This window comes from Cetorhinus maximus, chromosome 16 (genome assembly GCF_964194155.1).
Source record: "Cetorhinus maximus chromosome 16, sCetMax3.hap1.1, whole genome shotgun sequence".
NCBI classification, from domain to species: Eukaryota; Metazoa; Chordata; class Chondrichthyes; order Lamniformes; family Cetorhinidae; genus Cetorhinus; species Cetorhinus maximus.
Genome location: NC_135894.1, coordinates 27,963,193 through 27,989,750, shown reverse-complemented (window position 1 = coordinate 27,989,750; position 26,558 = coordinate 27,963,193). Strand labels below are relative to the sequence as shown.

Below are 26,558 nucleotides of genomic sequence, written 5' to 3'. Positions count from 1 at the left end.
TGTCCACATCCCATGAATGAATAAAAAAAACCACCTAAGATGTGTTTGCAGGTGAGCAATCTAATCCATCGTTTTACAATGAAAACCCTGCTAAAAGTAATCAGCAAATGAATGCAATACTGTTCAATTCTTTTTCATTCATGGGATATGGGCATCACTAGCTGGGCCAGCATTTATTGCCCATCCCTAATGTTCAGACGGCATTAAAGAGTCAACCACATTGTGGTGGGTCTGGAGTCACTCAAGAAGCTTGACACCATCCAGGACATGGCAGCCCGCTTGATTGGCACCCCATTCACCACCTTAAACATTCACTCCCTCCACCACCGACACACAGTAGCAGCAATGTGTACCATGTACAAGATGCACTGCAGAAACTCACCAAGGCTCCTTTGACAGCACCTTCCAAACCCGCAACTTCTACCATCTAGAAGGACAAGGGCAGCAGGCACATGAGAGTTCCCCTCCAAACCACACACCATCCTAACTTGGAAATATATTGCCATTCCTTCACTGTCGCTGGGGAAAAATCCTGGAACTCCCTTCCTAACAGCACTGTGGGAGTACCTACACCACATGGACTGCAGCGGTTCAAGAAGGCAGCTCACCGCTACCTTCTCAAGGGAACTTAGGGATGAGCAATAAATTCTGGCCTAGCCACATCCTGTGAAAGAATATTTTAAAACTCATCCAGTCTAACGAGTCGCTTGTGATCCGCCATAAACTCTCCATTCCATTAACTCTGCCCTATTGTGCAATCTCTTCCCCAATGCCATCAGCCACATACACCCACTTGGCTCTGGAATTTTCTCCCAGAACCTCTCCCTGTTATAAGTCAGAATTACCACAAGTAACACTGATCCCAGTGTATCATGCAGTGTGGAATCCATTATCAAGGGTGTCTGTGTGGACAAGACTCTGAAAATCTGCGATCTCTGTTCCATTACCCTGTGTACAGTCGCCAATCCTCAAGGAGTGCACAGGAGTTACTGACTAATCTCTATGGTCCTGTCTTGGGGGACAAGCAGAGTGGGTGTTAAAATGTGGATTTTTCTCCCCACTTTCTTTTGAACACTGTTTGTTTTTAGTTGTAAGAGAAAGGATGCTGACTGACAATCAAGATGAAGATTCTACTCACTTTCCCATTGGTGTCGGGCACCACAATTACAGGTATGTTGACCAACCAATGGCAGCAAAGTGTGGGGTGGGACAGTTGGAGGCGGGGGGTCAGAAATATGGCCAACAAAGCTAGCAACTGGGTAACCACAGAACTTCCATTTATAATCCCTAGGATATCTCCTGAAAAAGAGGCAGGTGCCCACACTAGCGTTGGCACAACCGCTAGCTGCCCAAGGACCCCCAAGGAACCATGAGATTGAACCAGGCCCACCCCACCTGCTCCAATTGTATCTTAAGTCCACCTTCAACACAACACAACTTTTGCTGTGCACTACTGAGTCATGTTGCTAAATGGGGACCACCCACACAAGTAAAATACAATCTCTGCTTCATCACTCAAGGCTCCCTTACACTGGACAATGCAGCCCAACAGGACTTTGCCTCGTCTACCACAGCAGATACATCAGTGCAATCTTTGGGCGCAGTCAAGTACCCTCGACAAGAAGAGTTTGTGGGGCGGGGGGTGAAACGGGCATGGGATTGGCAGGAGGCATAGCTTCTGCAGAAGATCAGGGAACATGGGATTCAGTAAACTAAATCAGAAAGCAGAGATAACACACAGCCCTTGTGCCAACTCTGTCACCATCCTGCAGAGACCATCGTCCGCTCAGCTAACTGCTTTTTGCTCCATTAAATGAATGAAACCTTTGCCTTTGAGCTTTGTGTTTCAAAATCCTGTTTACTCTTGTCTGATTACAGGCATTGACATGTTCAGCTGCATGCGTTTGAAACGGCCTTTGCTACTTTGCCAGGCCTTAAGTGAGACCAAAGTGTATGCATGCACGCAGACATTCATGTACCAACAAGCACACACAGCCACACATTCACACACACACATTTTATGTAGATTCACTGACTGGGTTCCAAAATCATACTTTAGACAGTCGTCTGTTTCATGTTGGTCGGTGCCATTTTACTGTTACAGTCTATTCCTCTCGGAATACCACAACAAAAAATACAAGCAGATAAAGAATTAGATATACAAAGAATTTGCATTTATACAGTTGCTTCTCACAGCCTTATGATATCCCAAAGCACTTGGCAGCCAATGAAGTGCCAAAATGTAGGAAACATGGCAGCTTACTTGCGCACAGCAAGCTCCCACAGACAGCAATGTGATAATGACCAGGTAATCTGCTACTGTTAATAATGATTGAGGGATAAATATTGGACAGGACACTAGGGAGAACTACCCTGCTCTTCTTTGAATAGTGCCATGAGGTCTTTTACCTCCATTCAATGAAGGAAAGACTCAGTCTAACCCTCAGTTTAACATCTCATCTGAAAGACAGAATCCCCAACAGTGCAGCATTCCCTCAGCAGTGCACTGGAGGGTCAGCCTAGATTATATGTTCATCTCTCTGGAGTGGGGTTTGAGCCTATGGCCTTCTGTGCAATATCAATCTTCTGCAGGCATAATCTCTTCCAAGTCTGTTTGCAGAATGAATCATCATTTTACTGGGAGCCATTGTTGTCCATACTCACCCACTTTCATGGTGAGGTGCTCAAAGATAACGTAATCATTTCAATTTAACCGCAGTGATTGTACTAGAACGTTTTCACTCTGTTAAGAGAAGGCAAAGGTTGGGAGGGGTGGTGGGAGTCTGGGATTGGCTCATTAAATGGTTATAGAATGTTGAATGTTGACCCAGAAATGGGGTGGTGGCTATGATGTAAAGTCATTAAACTCAGTGTAAAAGCTGGAAGGCAATAAAGTGCTGTTTCTCGAGCTCGCACAGAGCTTCATTGGAACAGGGTAGGAGGCCGCAGCCAGAGAGGGAATGGAATAGACCTTCCAATTTCTCCAACAATCTGTAATCATTTACCCTTCCTTCCAAACCCATTTTTGTTCCTTTATTTGCCCCTTCACCATTTCCTTTTGCCTTGCGTCATCATCCCTTCTTATCATTTAATCTCACCTGCCTTACACCCTGGCATAAGCCTTTCCCTTTTGATCTTTCCTGTGTCCACCACACCCCCCCCACAATACTTTTCCACAATTCCAGAACTGGTTAACCACTAGTCATCTTAAACATCTCTCAGTGTGATGAAAGGTCACAGACCTGAAACGTTAACTCTCTTTCACTCTCTACAGGTGCTGAGTATTTCCAGTATTTTGTTTTTATCATACAGAATTAGTAACTTGCCTAATAAGTTTGCTATCTCTGGGCCCAAGAGCATTCTTCGCTGCTGAGCCATTAAATTTATTCCTCCCCCACTGTGGTTACACTTGTGCCCCCCTCCCTGGCCCTCAGCCCTAGCCTTGTTGTAAATTGGACAGTGCTGTTAACTCCTTAACCCAGAAGATAGGTCAAGCAACAAAATATCCTAAGGCTGCAGGGTACCTAGGCTACTGTGTGTTTACTGGGTCTGAGAGCAGAAAAACAGCCCTATCTCCAAAACTGCTCATCTGCAGAAGAAAATCAAAGTCACAATCAGTCTAGCCGTACTCCACAGTTTTACCCTCTTCAATTATTCCTACCTTAGCCTTTTCAGATGCAACACTGGTCTCCAGATCATTTATTTTCTTCTGGAGTTGCTCCAATACATCTTTCTCGTACTGGACATGTGAGATCTCTGAGTCCCGCTCCCCCTCCAACAAGGCACGCTCCATCTCCATCTGTGAAAACACCGCAGACAAGGTCCTTATCTCTTTCCAAACATCACAGGGCTACCACATCACGAGGGGAAAAACATTCCCTTCGCATCTTTCACTTCATTGAAAAGAGAAGTCTGGCTGAGGCAATGTGGCAGAGGAATCCTCAAACAGGCAACATTCTTTGATCAGTGCACTAAACGAGAAATCGGTAACCCTTTACCACAAAACTATTAACATGAGTCCGCTCCCATTGCTCAATTCTCAGATTTTCCTATCTTCTATCCATCTTTTGGGGGAGGGGTGGTAGCAGTGGTGGCATAGTGGTGTTGTCACTGGACTCGTAGTCCAGAGGCCCAGAGTAATGCTCTGGGGACCTGGGTTCGAATCCCACCACGGCAGATGGTGAAATTTAAATTAAATAGAAATCTGGAATTAAAAGTCTGATGATGACCATGAAACCATTGTCGATTGTTGTAAAAACCCATCTGGTTCACTAATGACCTTTAGGGAAGGAAATCTGCTGTCCTTATCTGGTCCGGCCTACATGTGACTCCAGACCCACAGCAATGTGGTTGACTCTTAAATTGCCCTCTGAACAAGGGCAATTAAGTTTGGGCAATAAATGCTGGCCTAGATTGAATGAATAAGTTTTTAAAAATCTCTCCTTACGTCAATTATTGAAACAATATAATTTGCTGTATTAAACTTCCTGTCGCATGTGGGCATCATTAATGTTAGTTTATTTGTGTTAATTTATTGATGTTAATTTATTCATAATTTATCGAGCAAATCAAACCCTCTACTGGAGAGCAGATGAGATCAGAAAATTAAGGAACTAGCCTAATCTGGTTCTGTTACTGCCAGATAAGAGATTCATTTGAATCTCAGAAGTATAAATAAGAGAGGTTAAGTGCACTATTACAGAGTGGAGTTGCTGTGAGTTTGGGGGAGTGGGGAGGGAGGTGCTGTTTTCTTTGTCTTTCTCAGCCTGCAAGAGACCAGGAGTTGAAAAGCTGCACGAGAGGCCTGAGTGACATCACAGGAGGAACACAACTTCTTTGGTTGGTGAGAAACTGCTGTTAGGGAGAGTCTTTAAGTAGCTGAAAATTAGAAAACCCATTTTTCTTAAAAGAAGGAGCTATTTAGATTTCAGTAAGAAACACAGGCAATAGGGAAGTCAAGTCAAGCCAAGTCAAGGCCAGGCAAAATAAAGTAGTAGAAGTAAACCAAAGCTAATATAAGGGAAGTAAATTGAAGCAATGACAGGACAGCTCAGTCATGTGGAATGCGTGTCCTGTAATATGTGGGAAGTTGTTGATGCTACCGGCGTCCTAGATGACTGCATGTGCAGAAAGCGTCACCAGCTGCAGAACCTTGAGCTCCGGGTTTCGGAGCCCAAGCGGCGGTAGTCACTGTGGCACATCCGTGAGGCTGAGAGCTATATGGATAGCACGTCAGAGAGATGGTCACAGCTCAGCTTAGGAGCCTGGAGACAGAAAGGGAATGGGTGACTGCCAGGCTTCCCAAGAGACCTAGGCAGGTAGTGCAGAGTTCCCCGGAGCCCCTCTCACCAATCAGTTTTCCGTTTTGAAAGCTAGTGAGGGCACTGGTTCCTCTGCAGAGTGCAGTCAGAGCAAGGTTTGTGATACCATCGGTGGTTCTGCTGCACAGGAGGGGAGGAAGAAGAGGGAAAGAGCATAAGGTATAGGGGATTCGTTAGTTAGGGGAACATACAGGCATTCCTCTGGCTGTTGACATGACTTCGGGATAGTATGTTGCCTCCCTGGTGCCAGGGTCAAGGATTTCATCAAGCGGCTACAGGACAGGAGGGTTATCAGCCAGAGGTCATGGTCCACGTTGGTACCAATGACTTAGATAGGAAAGGAGATGAGGTCCTGAAAGCAGATTTCAGGGAGTCAGGAAGGAGATTGAAAAGCAGGACCTCTAAAGCAGCAATCTCAGGATTACTCCCGGTCCCACATGCAAGTGAGTATAGAAATAGGAGAGTAGGGTGATTGAACACGTGGTTGGAAAGCTGGTGTAGGAGGGAAGGCATCAGATTTCTAAGGCGTTGGGGCTAGTTCTGGGCAAGATGGGACCTGTACAAACTGGCCGGTCTGCACCTGAACAGGACTGGGACAAATATCCTTGCAGGGAGATTTGTTAGTGCTGTGGGTTGGCAGGGGGTGGTGTTTATACTGGATTGGCAGGGGGTTGGGAACATGAGGGCAAATTCTGAGCAGGGAACGGGAGATTGAGAATTAGTGAGTGACTCTGAAAGACAGAAGCAGCACAGGTTAAAAAGTGTACAGCACAGGAATTTGGCAGTGTTAAAAGGTGTATATGCAAGGAGTATAGTAAATAAAGCTGATTAGCTGAGGGCACAGATAGACACACAGCAGCAGGATATCATTGCCATAACGGAAACATGGATTAAAGAGGGGCAGAAATGGCAGCTCAACATCCCTGGATATAATGTTTTCAGGCAGGATAGAGAGGGGCTAAAAAAGATGGGAAGAAGAGGGAAAGAGCAGAAGGTATAGGGGATTCATTAGTTAGGGGAAAAGACAGGCATTCGTCTGGCCATTGACATGACTCCGGGATATTATGTTGTTTCCCTGGTGCCAGGGTCAAGGCTGCAGGACAGGAGGGTTATCAGCCAGAGGTTGTGGTCCACGTTGGTACCAATGACTTAGGTCAGAAAGGAGATAAGGTCCTGAAAGCAGATTTTTAGGGAGTCAGGAAGGAGATTGAAACATTATTGGTTAAAGAATCAATTACAGCTGTGAGGAGGGATGATATACTAAATGAATCATCAAATGAGGCCACATGAGTTGAGGTCATGAAATGGGGGCAGCCACACCACTAAGAGTGTACTATAGACCCCCAAATAGTGGAGGGGAGTTAGAAGAGCAAATATATAGGCAAATTTCTGAGTGCAAAAACAATAGGGCAGTTAATAGTTGGGCACTTCAACTACCCTAATATCAATTGCGATATGAACATTATGAAGGGCACAGGGAACACAAAATTCTTGAACTGCATTCAAGAGAACTTTTTTAGCCAGCGCTTAACAAGCCCAATGAGAGGGGGGCACAATTCTAGATTTAGTCTTAGGAAATGAAGCTAGGCAAGTGGATGAAGTAGCATTGGGTGACCATTTTGGAGGTAGTGACCATAATGCAGTTAGATTTAACATAATTATGGAAAAGGACAAAGATAGAACAGGAGTAAAAGTTCAAAATTGGCAGAAGACATATTTTACAAAGGTGAAAGGTGATCTGGCGAAAGTGGACTGGCTACGGCAACTTGAAGGGAAAACAGTGACAGATCAGTGAGGGACATTCAAAAGCGAGATTCTACAGACACAGTGTAGGCATCTCCCCACAAAGGTAAAGGTGGTGCTGCCAAATCTAGAGCCCCCTGGTTATCCAGAAGTATACAGGGTACAATAAAGCAGAAAAAGAAATCTTATGACAGTCACAAAAAGCTTAATATTGTAGAAAGCCTAGAGGAGAAAGTACAGGGTGAAGTAAAAAAGCTAATTAGGGAAGCAAAGAGAGGACATGAAAAAATATTGGCAGGTAAGATCAAAGAAAACCCAAAGATGTTTTACCAATACATTAAGAGTAAAATGATAACTAAGGGAAAGGTCGGGCCTATCAGAGATGTGCATGGTAACTTGTGCATTGATGCTGAAGATGTGGGGAGGATTCTCAATGAATACTTTGTCTCTGTTTTCATTAAGAGTGTAAAATTTTAAATGATAAACATAGTGAGAGAGGAAGTAATGGAGGGACTGACATCCTTGAAGGTGGATAAATCACCAGGACTGGACGGACTGTATGCCAGGCTGTTAAAGGAGGTCAGGGAGAAAGTAGCGGATGCTCTGAGGACCATTTTCCAATCCTCACCAGATACAGGTGAGGTACCAGAGGATTGGAGGTGTGCAAACGTTGTACCATTATTTAAAAAGGATGCGAGGGATAGGCCAAAAACTTATAGGCCAGTCAGTCTGACTTCAGTGGTGGGAAAATTATTGGAATCAATTCTGAGAGACAGGATAAACTGTCACTTAGAAAGATAGTCAGCATGGTTTTGTTAGGGAGAGATCGTGTCTTACTAACTTAATAGAAATTTTTGAGGAAGTAACAAGGAGGATTGATGAGGGTAATACAGTTGATGTTGTCTACATGGATCTTAGTAAGGTATTTGACAAAGTCTTACATGGCAGACTGATCAGAAAATGAGATCCCATGGGATACAGGGGAATGTGGTGAGTTGGATCCAAAATTGGCTCAGTGACAGGAAACAAAGGGTAATGATTGATGGATATTTTTGCGAGTGAAAAGTAGCTTCCAGTGTGTTCCACAGGGATCAGTGTTGGGTCCCTTGCCATTTATTATATATATTAATGAGTTGGACTTAAATGTAGGTGGCATGACTGGGAAATTTGCAGATGAGACAAAAATTGGCCATGTAGTTGATAGTGAAGAGGATGGCTGTTGTCTCCAAAATTATATCAATAGTTTGGCTGAGTGCATGGAAAAGTGGTAGATGGAATTCAATCCAGGGAAGTGGGAGGTAATGCATTTGCGGAGGGCAAACAAAGCCAGGGAATACACAATAAATAGGATGCTATTGGGAGGGGTAGAGGAAATGAGAGACCATAGTGTGCATCTCCATAGGTCCCTGAAGGTGGCAGGTCAGGTGGATAAGGTGGTAAAGAAAGCATATAGAATGTGTTCCTTTATTGGACAAAGTATAGAATACAAAAGCAGGGATGTAATGCTAGAAATGTATAAAATGCTGGTTAGGCCACAGCTGGAATTTTGTGTACAGTTCTGGTCACCACATTACAGGAAGGACATAATTGCTCTGGAGAGAGCACAGAGGAGATTTACAAGAATGTTGCCAGGGCTCGAAAATTGCAGCTATGAGGAAAGATTGGATAGGCTGGGGTTATTTTCCTTAGAACAGAGAAGGCTAAGGAGTGACCTAATTGAGGTGTACAAAATGATGAGGGGTCTAGATAGGGTATTCAGGAAAGACTTGTTTCCCCTAGCTGAGGGGTCAATTACCAGGGGCACAGATTTAAGGTGATTGGTAGAAGGATTAGAGGGGACATGAGGAAAAGCAACTTCACCCAGAGGGTGGCGGGTGTCTGGAATTGATTCCCTGAACTGGTTGTTGAGGCTGAAACGCTCAACTCATTTAAATGATACCTGGATCTACACCTGAAGTGCTGTAACCTGCAAGGCTACAGAGCAGGTGCTGGAAAATGAGCAGCTAGTTTCTCTTTCATCTTTTTGGCCAGCACAGACACAATGGGCTGAATGGCCTCTTTCTGCACCGTAACTTTTCTCTGCCACTGTGGCAATTTGACAAAATGCAGATTTGCTCAAAAATATTTTTGTCATTTTTCATTCTGCCAAGGATCTTTACTTCAACCTGCTGGACGCAAGCTCAAAATAATTTTTCTAATACAACCAAAAGACTAAAAAATGTGTTACCTTACTGTAACAAAGAATCATTAATCACAGAAGGAAACCATTCAGCCCTTTGTGCCTGTGGCAGCTCTTTGAAAATGCTTTCCAATTGCTTTCTCGTGTAGCCTTGAATATTTTTCCTCTGTGTAAATGTATTCACAAACACAACCTTTCCTGACTTTAATCAGCTTCTTTAGATCTTTCACTTGGAGGCCTGAGCTTCCCTGAAAGCCTGGGCTTGAAGTTGGCTTTGTTAGCTGAAGGCTGGTACCATCACACCTGGGCCTGCAGTTCCCAGGCCGGGGTCACAGCATGTGCACGGTGCACAGTATCCCAGGGTGGTTCAGTAGTCCCCGCTTCAACAACAGCTCTCACGGCACGTTTCTGTCTTACTGACTGATACGAGCTGCTGGAAGATTAACTTGAAAGCCCCTTTCCCAGTGCTGTTGTCTACCACAACACTTCATCCTCTCCCTGTGCTGCTGTGCCCCACTATACTCATAGGAACACGGGAACTGCACAAGGTCGCTCAGTCCCACCATTCAATGAGATCATGGCTGATCTCCAACCTACCAATCAATCCCAGATCTAGCATCAATTATCTTTTGCAAAAGAGAGTTCCCAACTTCTACCATCCTTTACATAAAGCAGTGCTTGCTCATTTCACTCCTGAACAGTCTGATTTTAATTTTTAGACTATGCCCCCCTAGTCCTACACTCCCCAGACAGCCGAAATAGTTTCTATCTATCCCATCTCTTCCCCTTAATACCTTAAAAATGATGACCAAATCATCTCTTAACCTTTGTAATTCTAGGAAGTACAATCCTATTTTGTGAAATCTCTCATGATTTAACCCTTGGAGTCCATGGAGCATTCTGAAAAATCCACACTGCACTCCCCACAAGGTAAGTGTGTCCTTCCTAAGGTGTGGGGTCCAGAACTGTTCCCAGTAACTCGACATGTGGTCAAACCAGGCCTTTGTATCCCTGAAGCATAACCTCTACCCTTTTGTATTCTAGTCCTCTAGATATAAAGGTCAGCATTCCACTAGCCTTCATGATTATTCTCTGTCCATGATGTTTAATGATCTATACATCTGGTCCCTCAAACTCTTTTGGGCTTCCACTGTTTCTAGCTTTTCACCATTTAGCAAGTGCCCTGTCCTATCATCTTTCAGTCAAAAGTGGATGATCTCACATTTGCCTACATTGAAAACCATTTGCCACAGTTTGGCCCATTCACTTAATCTATTAATATCTCATAATGTTATGTTTCCATCTACAATGCTTACAATATTACTTACATAGCCCCTCCCACCCCACTGTGTTACTGTCCCTCATTGCAACCTGCCTCCTTCCAGTGCTGCTGTCTCCCACCTCACCCCAACCCCCTCATCAGTGCTCCAGCTTAGCAGCAGAATAATACTATGAACAATTCCACAGGAGATCTGCTTTGGGAATTCTATGCACAGAAAAACATGGGTGGTGTATGTCCAGATTCCCAGAATTGTCAGGTGGGAAAATGGCCTCCCACCCCTCGCAGCACTCCCCCCCCCCACCACCCCCCAATTTACATCCAGTACCTCTTGTGAAGACTCTTCCATTTGATTGTCCAGCTCTTTGATCTTCCGGTTAATCTCTTCCACATTGTTCAGGATGAACATACATTCTTCTTCCAGCTGAGAAATTCTTTCTTTCATGTTCCTCTCTGCCAATTCCTTGTCCTCCTGAAAAACAAAGATCAAATTGCTTCACTGAGCATCGCTTGCAGAACAGCTGGCAGTGAACTGAGAAACAAGATGGAGCCAAAGATTCCCATGCTCACTCCTCCAGAAAAGAAAGGAAATCTCCAGTCCTGCATTCTCACTCCATTATTGGGGGAATCTTGGTTTTCATTGTCAAGGTGACCAAGTGACTAGCTGAAAAAGTAATAAAGTGCCAAGGTCTATTTGTAGAGCATTGTAGTCTAGAATCATTGCACTGGTTTGAAATTTTCAAGATATTTTAGCTAAAAAATAATATAAACATGACCAGAACCTTGGAAGCTTTTAAAGTTCCCATTTTCAAAGACTTTACTCTTCAGGTCAGACTAAGAATAGAATGAATTCAGGGTCCAACTATTTATAGCAATGTTCCTTATGGATCAGTGCTGTTTTTTTTTAATTCGTTCACAGATTTGAACATCGCTGGCTGGGCCAGCATTTGTTGCTCAAGCCTTGTTGCCCTTGAGAAGTTGGTGATGAGCTGCCTTCTTGAACCGCTACAGTCCATGTGGTGTAGGTACACCCACAGTGCTGTTAGGGAGGGAGTCCCAGGATTTTGACCCAGTGATGACAGGTCAGTGTGGCTCAGTTAGTTGCATCTCACCTCTGAATCAAGAGGCTCTGGATTCAAGTCCCACTCCGGGACTTGAGCACAAAAAACAAGGTTAACTCTCCAGTGCGGTAATCAGGAGGTGTCAATCCCTTGGATGAGATGTTAAACTGAGGCCTCATCCAGCTTGTCAGATAGGCATAAAAGTTCCCATGACACACTCTTATGAACAGGGGAGCCCCCAGAAACCCCCCCCAGCCCCCACCCACCCCTGCCACCCCTAGCCCCCAGTGACCTCGTCAATATTTATCTGTCAACCAACATCACTGAAACAGATTATCTGGTCATCATCAGAGAAGCTTGCTGTCTTTGGGAGCTTGCTGTGTGCAACTTGGCTGCCACGTTTCCTCCATGACTAACAGTGGCTACACTTCAAAAGTACTTCATTGGTTGTAAATGGCATTGGGACACTCAGGTTGGTGAAAGGTGCTACATAAATGAAAGTTCTTTCACACAGCAAGCTTCGAACCAAGAGAGAAGAGAATTTTATGTCATGAGCTTGCGCTACACTTGAGTCCACGATTGAGAGGGTAAAGAACACACTAAACGTTCCGATTCTGGGTTTTAGCTCAAACTGATGGGAACGCTGCAGGATAAGTTAGGTCAAGTGGGAGAGCTGGGATGGAGACCGGGCAGACCACAATTAACCCAGGCCAGTCCATTGTGATGTAGAGAGTGCAGAATGCTGACTTAAGGCGTTGTTGTGTTTCGCCTGTGGTCTTCAGTGCCTTTTCAGTTGCTAGTCAGTCAGTCCAGGCTGAGATGGTGCAGTCTGCAGACGTCTCTCTCAGTGAAGCTGCGGTAGGACCAGTGCTGTCCAATCCTCTTTGTGGATCAGGTCTTTCTGTTGGGTGCCCCCCTCCTCCTGAGGGAAATCAGTTGGAGGAAGCAGAGTGAGAGCGTTGGGGTAACCAGCAGCCATAGGAGCACAGTGATAAGGATGGGGTCATGGGAGGGGGCCAGGCCCAGATGATGGAATGTCAGAAGGTGGCAAAACAAGGCAGCACAGCAAGATCTCAGTATGCTAGCACAATGACGAGTGGCTTGGATCGGCCCCATCACTGTAAGCAGGTGACCATTGGAGAGGCAAAGCTCAAACTGCGAGCATGGTGGGGGTGGGAGGGGCAATGACATGGCAAGGATCCCAGAGAGAAGATATAATGACAGCTTGAGAAAGCTGAGAGATCAAAACCTTGTTCAGTAATCAGGCGGGAGGGGCGTGGTGGGGGGTGGGGAAAGTGAGCAAGGGTAGTGCAAAGCAGGTACTGAGAGAATGCTGTGAAATGACTGGGTTAAGCATGGAACTGAGAGTGGGTAAGATAATTCCCACTCCAGGCCTTCAGCAGAAAAATCTAGGCTGATACACCCAGTGCAGTACTGAGGGAGCGCTGCACTGTCCGAGGGCCAGTACTGAGGGAGGGCTGCACTGTAGGAGGGCCAGTACCAAGGGAGGGCTGCACTGTAGGAGGGCCAGTTTTGAGGGAGGTTCAGTACTGAGGGAGGGCCGCACTGTCGGAGGGCCAGTACTGAGGGAGGGCTGCACTGTAGGAGGGCCAGTACCAAGGGAGGGCTGCACTGTAGGAGGGCCAGTTTTGAGGGAGGTTCAGTACTGAGGGAGGGCCGCACTGTCGGAGGGCCAGTACTGAGGGAGTGCAGCTCTTTCGGAGGGCCTATACTGAAGGAGGGCCACACTGTCAGTTGGCCAGTACTGAGGGAGGACTGCCCTGTCGGAAGGTCAGCACTGAGGGAGTGCTGCACTGTTGGAGGGTCAGCACTGAGGGAGTACTGCCCTGTCGGAGGGTCAGCACTGAGGGAGCACTGCCCTGTTGGAGGGTCAGCACTGAGGGAGTGCTGCCCTGTTGGAGGGTCAGCACTGAGGGAGTGCTGCACTGTTGGAGGGTCAGCACTGAGGGAGTGCTGCACTGTTGGAGGGTCAGCACTGAGGGAGTGCTGCACTGTCGGAGGGTCAGCACTGAGGGAGTGCTGCATCGCACTGTCAGAGCTGCTGTTTTTCAGATCCCATGACACTATTTCAAAGAAGAGCAGGGGAGTTCTCCCTGGTGTCATGACCAATATTTATCCCTCAATCAACATCGCAAAAAAAAAAAACTGGTTATCTGGTCACTATTACATTGCTGTTTGTGGAATCAGCAGTGACTACACTTCAAAAAGTACTTTGTTGGTTTTGAAGTGCTTTGGGGCGTCCAGTGACCGTCTAAGGCGCTATATAAATGCAAATCTTTCTTTCCTTAAACACAGAAACAGGAAATAAATTCCATCATTACAACTCGGTTGGGGACTGTACAAATGTCAACTCTGGAGTGGGTCAGTCAGAGCGAGCTATGTAGGATAATGATTAACATTCCGGAATCTCGGCTCAATTGTCTTTGGAAATCTGGGAAGATTGCCTGCTGTCCTGTAGTGACTGCAGCAACTGAAGTTTGAGAGATTCCACAGTGTTCACACGTTGTCACTGGATAAAATCAGCTTTGACATGTCCAGCTCCGGGTTCTAACTCTCGCACAGGGATATGTAAACCTTTCCCATGTGCGCCAGGAAGGCAGATAGCCACCAACTGAACTGCACTGATAAAAACAGCAAAGTAAATTAAAGAGAGTGTGGAAAATGGACTGCTAAATCTCCAGGGGTCACAATGGTCCCAGCATCATTGACCCCCTGTCACATCGAGTACACGGGCAATTCTGCAAAGGTGCCTGTTACGTGTAACTCTCGCGCTGAGAGATGTGGACAGCAACTTCATCACCACAGCAACATGGGACAAGTTAACCATGGAGAAGACTGAAGTCCAGATCAAATACAAATTGCACAGCAACTAACTTGGCCATAATTTAGAGCATGCTCAGTGCCCAACGCCCGCGATAACAGTGATTAGGGTTAGCAAATTGGGTTCACTGCCAATCATGGCCGAGTCAGGTCAGAAATCTCTCACTTGAAATTAGTGGTAAAACAAGGTGCTGTAGAGAGTAACCTCATGTTAAACATACTGGTTAACAACAGGAGGCAGCCAAATTCTCTGACCATGACTTTGGAACATGGAGCCGGATCACTCAGCCCTATCCAATCTCCCCATGCCCATGTATAGGACAGGGTGCCTCCAATTCCTGGGGCATTGGGACCGGCTCTGGGGGAGATGGGGCCTGTACAGGCCGGACAGGTTGCACCCGAACAGAGCCAGGGCCGAGTTCCTTGCGGGGTGATTTGCTGGTGCTGTTGGAGAGGGTTTTAACTAACTTGGCAAGGGTGTGGGGGCCAAGAGATAATGACAGACGAACATGTGCACAGATACAGCTTTGTCTGAATGACAGGAAACAGAGAGCAGTGGTTAATGAATGTCTTTCGGGCTGGAGGAAGGTTTGTAGTGGAGATCCCCAGGGGTCAGTGTTGGGATCGTTGTTTTTCCTGACATATGTTGATGATCTAGACCTTGGTGTACAGGGCACAATTTCAAAATTTGTGGATTATACAAAACTTGGAAACATTGTGAACTGTGAGGAGGATAGTATAGAACTTATAAAGGACATAGGCAGGTTGGTGGAATGGGCGGAGAGGTGGCCAATGAAGTGAAATGTGGGGAAATGTGAAGTGATTCATTTTACTACTTGTGTTGGCAAGTGGCAAATAGCATTTGCACCACACAAGTTCCAGGCAATGACCATCTCCAACAAGAGAGAATCTAACCATCACCCCTTGATGTTCAATAGCATTACCATCACTGAATCTCCCACTATCAACATCCTGGGGGCTTACCATTGAAACTGAACTGGACCAGCCATATAAATACTGTGGCTACTAGGTCAGAGGCTAGGAATCCTGCAGAGAGTAACTCACCTCTTGACTCCCCAAAGCCTGTCCACCATCTACAAGACACAAGTCAAGAGTGTGATGGAATACTCTCCACTTGCCTGGATGAGTGCAGCTCTCACAACACTCAAGAAGCTCGACATCAGTCAGGACAAAGCAGCCTGCTTGATTGGCACCACATCCACAAACATTCACTCCCTCCACCACCGACGCACAGTAGCAGCAGTGTGTACCATCTACAAGTTGCACTGCAGGGATTCACCAAGGCTTCTTAGACAGTACCTTCCAAACCCATGACCACTACCATCTAGAAGGACAAGGGCAGCAGATAGATGGAAACACCATCGCCTGGAAGTTCCCCTCCAAGCCACTCACCATCCTGACTTGGAAATATATCGCCGTTCCTTCACTGTCACTGGGTCAAAATCCTGGAACTCCCCCCCTAACAGCACTGTGGGTGTACCTACACCACATGGACTGCACCGGATCAAGAAGGCAGCTCACCACCACCTTCTCAAGGGCAATTAGGGATGGACAATAAGTGCTGGTCCAGCCAGTGAAGCCCACATCCCGTCAATGAATAAAAAAAAACCTTAGAGAGAGAATATAAAATAAAGGGTACAATTCTAAAGTGCAGAGGGAGCTTAGGTATATGTGCAGAATTCATTAAAGATGACAGGACAGGTTGAGAAAGTGGTTTATGAAGCATACAGTATCCTGGGCTTTCTTAATAGGGGCATAGAGTGCAAGAGCAAGGAGGTTATGTTGAATTTGGGGAAATCACTAGTTTGGCCTCAGCTGGAGTATTGGGTCCAGTTCTAGGCACCACACTTTAGTGAGGATGTGAAGGCATTGGAGAGAGCGCAGAAAAGATTCTCAAGAATGGTTCCAGGGATCAGGAACTTCAGTATGAAGATAGATTGGTGAAGCTGGAGCTGTTCACCGTGGAGAAGATTTGATAGAGGTATTCAAAATCATGAGGAGTCTGGACAGAGTAGATAGGGAGAAACTGTTCCCACTTGAGGGGACATCGAGAATGAGAGGGCACAGATTTAAAGTAATTGGCAAAAGAAACAAAGGCGATATCAGAAAAATAATTTTCACGCAGTGGGTGGTTAGGGTCTGGAATACACTGCCTGAAAGTGTGGTGGAGGCAGGTTCAATCGAAGCATTCAAAAGGGAATTAAACTGTTCTCTGAAAATGAAAAATGTGCAGGGTTATGGAGGGAAGGCAGGAGAGTGGCACTAAGAGAAATATGCATTAGGGGAGCTGGTGTAGATATGATGGACTGAATGGCCTCCTACTGTGCTGTAACAATTCAGTAATTCCGCGATCTCCCCATTCCCATGGACAGTAGTTCTATCCGATCTTCGCATTCACGTGTACAGTAGTTCTATCCGATCTTCGCATTCCCGTGTACAGTAGTTCTATCCGATCCCCATTCCCGTGTACAGTAGTTCTATCAGATCCCCATTCCCGTGTACAGTAGTTCTATCCAATCTTCGCATCCCCTTGTACAGTAGTTCTATCCGATCTTCGCATTCCCGTGTACAGTAGTTCTATCCAATCTTCGCATTCCCGTGTACAGTAGTTCTATCCGATCCCCATTCTCATGTACAGTAGTTCTATCCGATCCCCATTCCCGTGTACGGTAGTTCTATCCGATCCTCATTCCCGTGTACAGTAGTTCTATCCGATCCCCATTCCCGTGTACAGTAGTTCTATCCGATCCTCATTCCCGTGTACAGTAGTTCTATCAGATCCCCATTCCCGTGTACAGTAGTTCTATCCGATCCCCATTCCCGTGTACAGTAGTTCTATCCGATCCTCATTCCCGTGTACGGTAGTTCTATCCGATCCTCATTCCCGTGTACGGTAGTTCTATCCGATCCCCATTCCCGTGTACAGTAGTTCTATCCGATCCCCATTCCCGTGTACAGTAGTTCTATCCGATCCCCATTCTCGTGTACAGTAGTTCTATCTGATCCTCATTTCCGTGTACAGTAGTTCTATCCGATCCCCATTCCCGTGTACAGTGGTTCTATCCGATGTGTCTCTTCCCTCTTATTCGTCCGATTTTCACTCCAAACCCGTTCATTGTCAACCTCAGGGCCCATGGGAAATAGTATCTCAAGTCCAACTTGTCAATATTATGATGGATTCTTAATGGCTCTTGTTCTCCAGTGAGAATAAACTCCTGTCCCACATTCTCTGCCTGTTGCCCCTGTGTCTGCTGCCAAGTGCCAGGGGGTGAGTGGCCTTTTGCTACCAGCACTCTGAATTCTTAGCTGTAGGAAGGGATTGAGTGCTGCACACCGTCATCCAGAGTGTCCTGTACAGAGGATCACTATCACTGCCTGGGGATGATATGAACTTTTGGCAAGAGTTAGTCATGACTGGCTGTGAAATTGCCGCCTGGATCGACCTGCCACACTTCCCCTGATGCCAAATGGAGATACCCCCCACCGCGCCCACTGCTATGTGTAACCCATGCACAACGGAAGCCAACATCCGATTTGTAGACTGGCACAATTTTAACAACATTTGCCCCAAACTCCTTTTCCTGTCTTTATCCCCTAGACTTGAACTGTGGCATTTCTTACTGACTCCACCAGGAAAGTGCAGACCCTGTGGAAAGGACCAGTGCTGAACAACAACTGAGATGCAGCAGCTGACAGAGCACAGCTCCTCCCTGACATGGAGGCAAGGCCACTACCACAGTGCTTACAAACAACGCTAAAGACTACTGGAGATGTGGAAATCCCTCTGGACTGTGTACTGCTGTTTCCTTTTATAAGTTGATATGAACGATTACGGCTGTCAACACAGAACCATCTGCGTCATGTCATATTTCTCCAGCTCACGGGGAAAGTGCTCCAGATGCTGTTCCCTGACCATGCCATATCATATTTTAGCTTGTTTTAGATCCGCTACAATCCCATTCTTCCTTCCGGACTGCATATCTTTCTGAGTACGGTATCAATACACAGACAAATATCTCAGCCATCCAGTCAAAGGCATTTCGCTGCTTTTAAGGAGGAACTGTAAACAATAGGAAGAGCGGGAAGAGACCATATAACGATGGTGTGGTGGTGTTGTCAGTGGACTAGTGTTTCAGGTACCCAGGGTAATGCTCCGGGGACCCGCGTTCAAATCCCACCATTTGAATACAATAAAAAATTTGGAATTAAAAGTCTTATGATAACCATGAAACTGTTGTTGTAAAAACCCATCTGGTTCACGAATGTCCTGGACTACACATGACTCCAGGCCCACAGCAATGTGGTTGACTCTTAAATGGCCTCGCAAGGCCACTCAATTCTCAAGGGCAATTAAGGATGGGCCAGAAACACCCACATCCCATGAACAAATAAAAAAAATAAAAGAGGGTGAGGGGCAGAGGTACCTGGGGGGTATATGTGCACAAATCAGTGAAGGTGGTAGGACAGGTTGAGGGCACGGTTAATAAAGCATTCAGCATCCTGGGCCTTATCCATAGGAACTTAGAGTAAAAAAGCCAGAAAGTTATAAGTGGTAAGCCTGTATAAAACACTGGTTCGGCCTCAGCTAGACTATTGTGTCCAGTTCTGGGCATCACACTTTAGGAAGGATGTGAAGGCGTTTGAGAGAGAGTGCAGAAAAGATTCACGAGGATGGGAAACACTCCAGGTGTGAAGATAGGTCGGAGAAGCTGGGACTCTTTGGAGAAGAGAAGATTTAAGAGATTTGATAGAGGTATTCAAAGTCAGAAGGGGTCTGGACAGTGTCAACAGGGAGAACCTGTTCCCATTGGTGGAAGGGTCAACCACAAGAGGGCAGAGATTTAATGTAATTGGCAAAAGAAGCAATGGCAACATATGGAAAAACGTTTTTACGCAGGGAGTGGTTAAGGTCTGGAATGCACTGCCTGAAAGTGTGGTGGAGACAGGTTCAATCATGGCTTTCAAAAGGGAATTGGATCATTATCTGAAGAGAAAACATTTGCTGGGCTACAGGGAAAAGGTGGGGAGTAGTGGCACTAGCTGAGTTGCTCTTGTAGAAAGCTGACACTGATACAATGGGCTGAATGGCCTCCTCTGTGTTGTAACCATTTTATGATTAGCTACGTTCTGACCTCAGTCTAGGACGATGCCTCATTAGATTTTGACCCAGAGTCAGAATTCCCAGCAGTTCAAAGCCCAATTTCTCAAACTCACTAACAAGTCATTTATTTTTTAAAGAATATTGTAAGGTCAAGCATTGTGTCACAGAATCATACAGCACAGGAGGCCATTCAGCCCATCGTGCCAGTGCTGGCTCTCTGAAAGAGTTAACAAATTTGTCCCACTCACCTGCTCTTTTTCTAATAGCCTTGTAAATCTCTCCTTTCATATAAACAAGTTATCAAATTCCCTTTTTGAAAGTTCCTCTTGAAACTGCTCCCACCATTTCAGGCAGTGCATTCCAGATCATAACTCTAAATAAAAAACATTCTCATCTAACCCCCAGACTTTTGGCCAATTCTCTTCAACTGTGCCCCCTCTGGTGGCTGACCCTCCACTGGAAACAGTTCCTCTCTATTCACTCCATTAAAACTCATCATCATTTTAAACACTTCTATTAAATCTCCCCTTAATTGCCATATTATTGTCACTAACCTTCTCTGCTCGGAGGAGAAGGACCTTGATCTCTCTGCCTAACCTTTTTGTCAGGTGACAAGCGAAGACTTGTGCTTTTCACATCCCTGGGAGGCCCTGTGGCTAATGGAGTGCTCTTGAGGTTTTGTGGCCAAATGCAGTGATCACAGAAGCAAGTAGTACCTCAAAGCCACGGAGTTTTTCTCACACTGTACCTGCATGCTGAATTAGGTGAGGTTACAGGTGTCCCGTGTAGTCACTCGAAGGAGACGGGAGGCATGAAGGCTCAGTGTCATTGCGACTTTGACTAACACTGCCAGACCTGTCCTTGCTTGAGACTGAGGTGGGCAATAAGTGAGAATGGGCACTCACTCAGTGCTGCACAGAAGTGCCAGCCCAGATTATATGCTCAGGTTTTTGGATTGGGGCTTGAAGCCATCAGCTCAAACATGAGAGTGCTACCAAACTGAGCCACTGTCAGGTGTTTGGACTCGATCCCTAAGGTACTAGTGAGTGTGAGCAGCCTCCTCTATAGTCAGAGTGTTAGCTTCAGTCTTGTCTAACCTCTTTTATCAACTGATGCAAAAGTGAAGCCCTGGATCAGAGGCCCGTGGCTCTGTGTGTCTCTCTCTCTTCAAATTAGCTGCAGCAGCTACAGGACCTCCTGTCGTGGAGGGGGAGCAGGGAGAATTTTTCTCCCCCACAAGAGGATCACTGAATTTTTAAGGAAAGGCCTGTGATTGGCAGTCCCCTTCCCCCACACTAGTGGAGAACAGGGGAGCTCCACAAAGCACGGTTTCCCTGTACCCACAGGACAACACATTGGGCGCAAGGTTGCTGGGGAAGGCGAGGTAGACAACAGCACAGCACAATGGCGGAGCGATTTCAATGTCCAGAACATTGCAGCTCCAGTCAGAGTATAGCTGCAGTTAGAGGTCAATCCCGACCTGACCAAGAGCAGGGGGCAGTTAAAAAAAAATACAACCAGAAATACAAACAAAGAAGTAAAGCGTGTTGAATTATTTTGAAGTAAGTGGTTTAACCACCTCCGGGTAACTATTAAAGATCGTCTCCTTTCTATCTAAAATGTCTCTGGAGGAATGGAAAAGTAGAGAAGCTATGTTCAAGTTGTATCAAACCTTGTTTGGGCCGCACTTGGAGCACTCCGAACAGCTCTGCTTTCAACGTAGAGGCACTGGGGAAGGTGCAGCAAAAAGGAAAAACCAGAACTGAGGAGGCACAACTCAGGTAAGACTGAAAGGCTGGGGCTCTCATCTCTAAGAATGACGTGGTTGAGGGCTGGCCCAGCAAGTGTCCTTAAAATTACAAAGGGTAGAAGTCGAGAGTGAGGCCAGAATTTTCCAGCCCCTCTGCCAGTGGGATCTTCCGGTCCCGCCAAACAATACACAAGATAAGATCACACGGAGCTATGGGTAATATATTAGCTTGGATAGAGGATTGGCTAACCAACAGAAGGCAGAGAGTCAGGATAAATGGGTCTTTTTCTGGATGGCAAGCTGTAACTAGTGGGGTGCCACAGGGTTCGGTCCTTGGGGTCCTAACTATTTACAATCTATATTAATGACTTGGATTCAGGGATAGAAGGTACTATAGCTAAATTTGCAGATGACACCAAAATAGGTGAGAAAGTAAGTTGCAATGAAGAAATAAGAAATTTACAAATGGATATGGACAGGCTAGGTGAATGGGCCAAAATTTGGCAGATGGGGTTTAACGTGGATAAGTGTGAGGTTATCACAGAATCACACAGTGCAGAAGAGGCCTTTCGGCCCATCGAGTCTGCACCGATACGTGAGAAACACCTGACCTACCTACCTAGTCCCATTTACCAGCACTTGGCCCATAGCCTGGAATGTTATGATGTGCCAAGTGCTCATCCAGGTACTTTTTAAAGGATGTGAGGTATCCCGCCTCCACCACCCTCCCAGACAGCACTTTCCAGACCGTCACCACCCTCTGGGTAAAAAGCTTTTTCCTCACAGCCCCCCTAAACCTCCTGCCCTCACCTTGAACTTGTGTCCCCTCGTGACTGACCCTTCAACTAAGGGGAACAGCTGCTCCCTATCCACCCTGTCCATGCCCCTCATAATCTTGTACACCTCGATCAGATCGCCCCTCAGTCTTCTCTGCTCCAACGAAAACAACCCAAGTCTATCTAACCTCTCTTCATAACTTAAATGTTTCATCCCAGGCAACATCCTGGTGAATCTCCTCTGCACCCCATCCAGTGCAATCACATCCTTCCTATAATGTGGCGACCAGAACTGTACACACTATTCCAGCTGTGACCTCACCAAGGTTCTATACAACTCTAACATGATCTCCCTACTTTTGTTATCTATGCCTCAATTGATAAAGGCAAGTGTCCCATATGCCTTTTTCACCACCCCACTAACATGCCCCTCCGCCTTCAGAGATCTATGGACACACACGCCAAGGTCCCTTTGTTCCTCAGAACTTCCGAGTGTCATGCTGTTCATTGAATACTTCCTTGTCAAATTACTTCTTCCAAAGTGTATCACCTCACACTTTTCAGGGTTAAATTCCATCTGCCACTTATCTGCCCACTTGACCATCCCGTCTATATTTTCCTGTAGCCCAAGACACTCAACCTCACTGTTAACCACCCGGCCACTCTTTGTGCCATCCACAAACCTATTAATCCTACCCCCCACATAGTCATCTATGTCGTTTATATAAATGACGAATAATAGGGGACCCATCACAGATCCCTGTGGTATGCCACTGGACACTGGCTTCCAGTCACTAAAGCAGCCTTCTGTCATCACCCTCTGTCTCCTACAACTAAGCCAATTTTGAATCCACCTTATCAAATTGCCCTGTATCCCATGTGCATTTGCCTTCTTTATAACTCTCCCATGTGGGACCTTGTCAAAGGCTTTGCTGAAATCCATATAAACTACATCAGCTGCACTACCCTCATCTACACACCTGGTCACCTCCTCAAAAAATTCAGTCAAATTTGTTAGGCATGACCTCCCTCTGACAAAGCCATGCTGACTATCCCTTGTAGGAGATGACTATCCCATTTTGGTCGGAAGAATAAAAAGGCGACTTATTATTTAAATAGAGAGAAACTTCAGAACGCTTCAGTGCAGAGGGATCTGGGTGTCCTCGTGCATGAATCACTGAAAGCTAGTATGCAGGTACAGCAGGTAATAAGGAAGGCAAATGGAATTTTGGCATTTATTGCTAAAGGAATAGAGTATAAAAATAGGGAAGTGTTGCAACTGTACAAGGCATTGGTGAGACCGCGCCTGGAGTACTGTGCACAGTTTTGGTCCCTTTACTTGAGGAAGGATGTAGTTGCACTGGAGGTGGTTCAGAGGAGGTTCACTAGATTGATTCCAGAGATGCGGGGCTTGTCTTATGAGGAGGGATTGAGCAGTTTAGGCCTATACTCACTAGAGTTTAGAAGGATGAGAGGAGATCTAATTGAGGTATATAAGATGCTAAAAGGGGATAGACAAAGTAGACGTGGAGCGGATGTTTCCCCTTGTGGGGCATTCTAGAACGAGAGGCCATAGTTTTAGGCTAAGGGGTGGTAGATTTAAATCAGAGATGAGGAGGAATTACTTTTCTCAAAGGGTCTTGAATCTGTGGAATTCACTACCTCACATTGCAGTGGATTAGGGACGCTGAATACATTTAAGTAGGAGATAGACAGGTTTTTAATTAGTAGCGGGTTGAAAGGCTATGGGGAGAGGGCAGGAAATTGGAGTTGAGGCCGAAATTAGATCAGCCATGATCGTAATGAATGGTGGGGCAGGCTCGAGGGGCTGAGTTGCCTACTCCTGCTCCTAGTTCTTATGTTCTTATGTTTGAATGTTTTGCTGCATTTCCAGCCCTGGCCCCATCCCCACCATGATGGGGCCGGAAAATTCTGCTCAGTGTTTCCACTCATCAGGGAGGCCAGACCAGGGGTCATCAATCTAACAAAGAGCAACAGGAAATTCAGGAGAAACTTCTTTACCCAGAGAGTGGTTTGAATGTGGAACTCACTACCACAGGGAATAGTTGAGGTGAATAGAATAGATGCATTTAAAGGGAAGCCGAATAAACACATGAGAGAAAGGAATGGAGAATATGGTGATAATTTTCGATGAAGATAGTGTGAATACTGAACTGCCTGTTCCTAAGGTATGAACATAGGAATTAGGAGCAGGAGCAGGCTATTCAGCCCGTGTGCTGTACATTCTGTGTAAACCTTCAGAACGTGATAGGAAATTGCTAGATAATCTTCCACCTCCAAAACTGTCAGGCCTCACTCTCCCTTTTCACTCGCTTTTCTAACTGCCTTTGACTTTCCAGTTTTGACACACATAACAAGGCTCCTGGAGCACTACTGGCTGCATACCATGGTGCTGAATAGTCCCTCAACCTCCCCCCACCAACTCACCCCACCCGGAGGCCACCCACTTCTCTTCCATATTTTTAATATGCCATTCTCGCTCCCTCTCTACAAATACCCCTTACAGGCTCTGTATGGAACAGGCACTGACAGTGCAGCCTGGCTGTTGGCTCACCCCACTGGCATTCTCCCCCAATGGTTTATTGCCTCGCAGCTACAGTGTGTGACAAGTCCCAAGTCAGAGTAAACCCAGTGTCGTTTCTCAAACTAGCATTTTATTGTGAGCTGAAGCATGTGCAGTCCCTCAAACTATTTTAGGAATTGTGTACGCTTTGAAAGTCTGGGAGCTGGATAATTTCAATTGAACTTACACAGGAAGTGTTGCAAGTGCCAGGTGACCTCAATTTTAGCCAATTTATCTGCCCAGAATCATCATCTTCCAGCCAATCATCAAACTGTTCAATGGTCATGTGACAAATATTATAAAGCCCCTCCCCTCCCTTGACGACCTGCCTCAAGAGGTCATGGGGTCCGTAACAGCAATCATTAGCAATTTAATTAAGCAAATTATTCTTCCGATTCTCTATCTTTGATCTCTTTATTCCCTATCAACAACATTCATCAACTTAAGTGGAACACGAAGTTAATCGTGGGAAAATATTCAGCTCGCTCCAGGTTTCATGTCTCTGCATTCGGGTTCAGAAACTAGAGACGGAAAATTGCTCACCAATGATCCCATCAATCCTCACTCTCCCATCTAACCCTTGACCTAAAGGCTGAACTATGTATTGACTTCCCATACCCAAAAACTAGCAGTGATCAACTCACTGTTTTGAAAAGATGCCATGCATCAGCATTTAGTGTCAGCTATCGCTCTGTAGTGCTCTGAGTCACAAGGTCATGGTTTCAAGCCCAACATCAGGAGCTGAGCCCCTAATCTAGGTTGACACTCCAGTACAGTAATGAGGGTGCGCTGCACAGTTGGAGGTATCATTTCTTGGATGAGACATGAAACCTCAGTGTTATCTACTCTCAGGAGCATGGGTGATCTCCTGCGACCACTAATTGAGGAAAACAAAAAGCAGGAGCTTCTGGTGCCCTGGGCCAAGGTCAATGTCTAATGTGTCACTATTAATGTCCGGCGTTCTGCATCAAGACAGCACCCAGCGGAAATCCACTATGCTAACCCCACCGATATACTTTTTTTGCATTTCCTCCACACGTCAACTGGAGCTGAACTGGTTCTTACTGCTCAGAGTACTGGGCCACGTGGACTGGTCAGCTTGACCATTTTGGATCCTTTAAAGAAAGTGAAGATGAATATGTGAAGCAGATAAAATTGTCTGTCTATGGGGCAAGAATCTTGGATTGTTCCAGTCAAGAGCCACCTCATATGTGATAGGCCGAATGGCCTCCTCCTGTGCTGTAAATGTCTATGGTTCATTAGGATTAGAAGAGTGGTGCCAATTCACACCATTCCAACTTGGTTTTTGGGCACTAGATCACCTACTCTTTGACACTCTGCTGTCACTTAACACCCAGTCAGATGAAGAGTGCACTGGACTAACTATGTGTTAAGTGGCAGCTATACATGTAAACAGCTGGGCAGAACATGGCCCTTTGGAGGCCAAGCAGAGAAAATTGATATTAAAGTACTTAATTAAAGAGGTTCCCAAACAAAACGCAATAGTTTTTAAATCTAGGTCGGTATTGGAAACCTTACTTTTCTTGATATGTATTAATGACCTAGACCTTGGTGTACAGAGCACAATTTTAAAATTTGCAGATGATACAAAACTCAGAAACATTGTGAACTGTGAGGAGGATAGTGTGGAACCTTAAAAGAACATAGACAAGTTGGCGAAATGGGCACACAGGCAGCAGATGAAGTTCAATGCAGAGAAATGTGAGGTGATACATTTTGGTAGGAAGAGACAATATAAAATAAAGGGCACAATTCTTAAGGGTGTGCAGGAACAGAGAGACCTGGGTGTATATGTGCATAAGTCATTGAAGATGGCAGGACAGGTGGAGAGAGTGTTTAATAAAGCTTACAGTATTCTAGGCTTTATTAATAGGGACATAG

At 45.7% G+C, this 26,558-nt stretch overlaps 1 protein-coding gene across 1 annotated transcript in view; it reads right to left on the bottom strand.

Annotated features, from left to right (window-relative positions):
- phldb2b (pleckstrin homology-like domain, family B, member 2b) overlaps positions 1–26,558 on the bottom strand; it is a 224,653-nt gene that overhangs the window by 89,453 nt on the left and 108,642 nt on the right. The window contains exons 10-11 of the mRNA XM_078559568.1: positions 10,851–10,994; positions 3,662–3,799 (exon numbers count right to left, since the gene is read on the bottom strand). Coding sequence (XP_078415694.1) covers positions 3,662–3,799; positions 10,851–10,994 — 282 coding nt within the window. The remainder of the gene's footprint in view (positions 1–3,661; positions 3,800–10,850; positions 10,995–26,558) is intronic.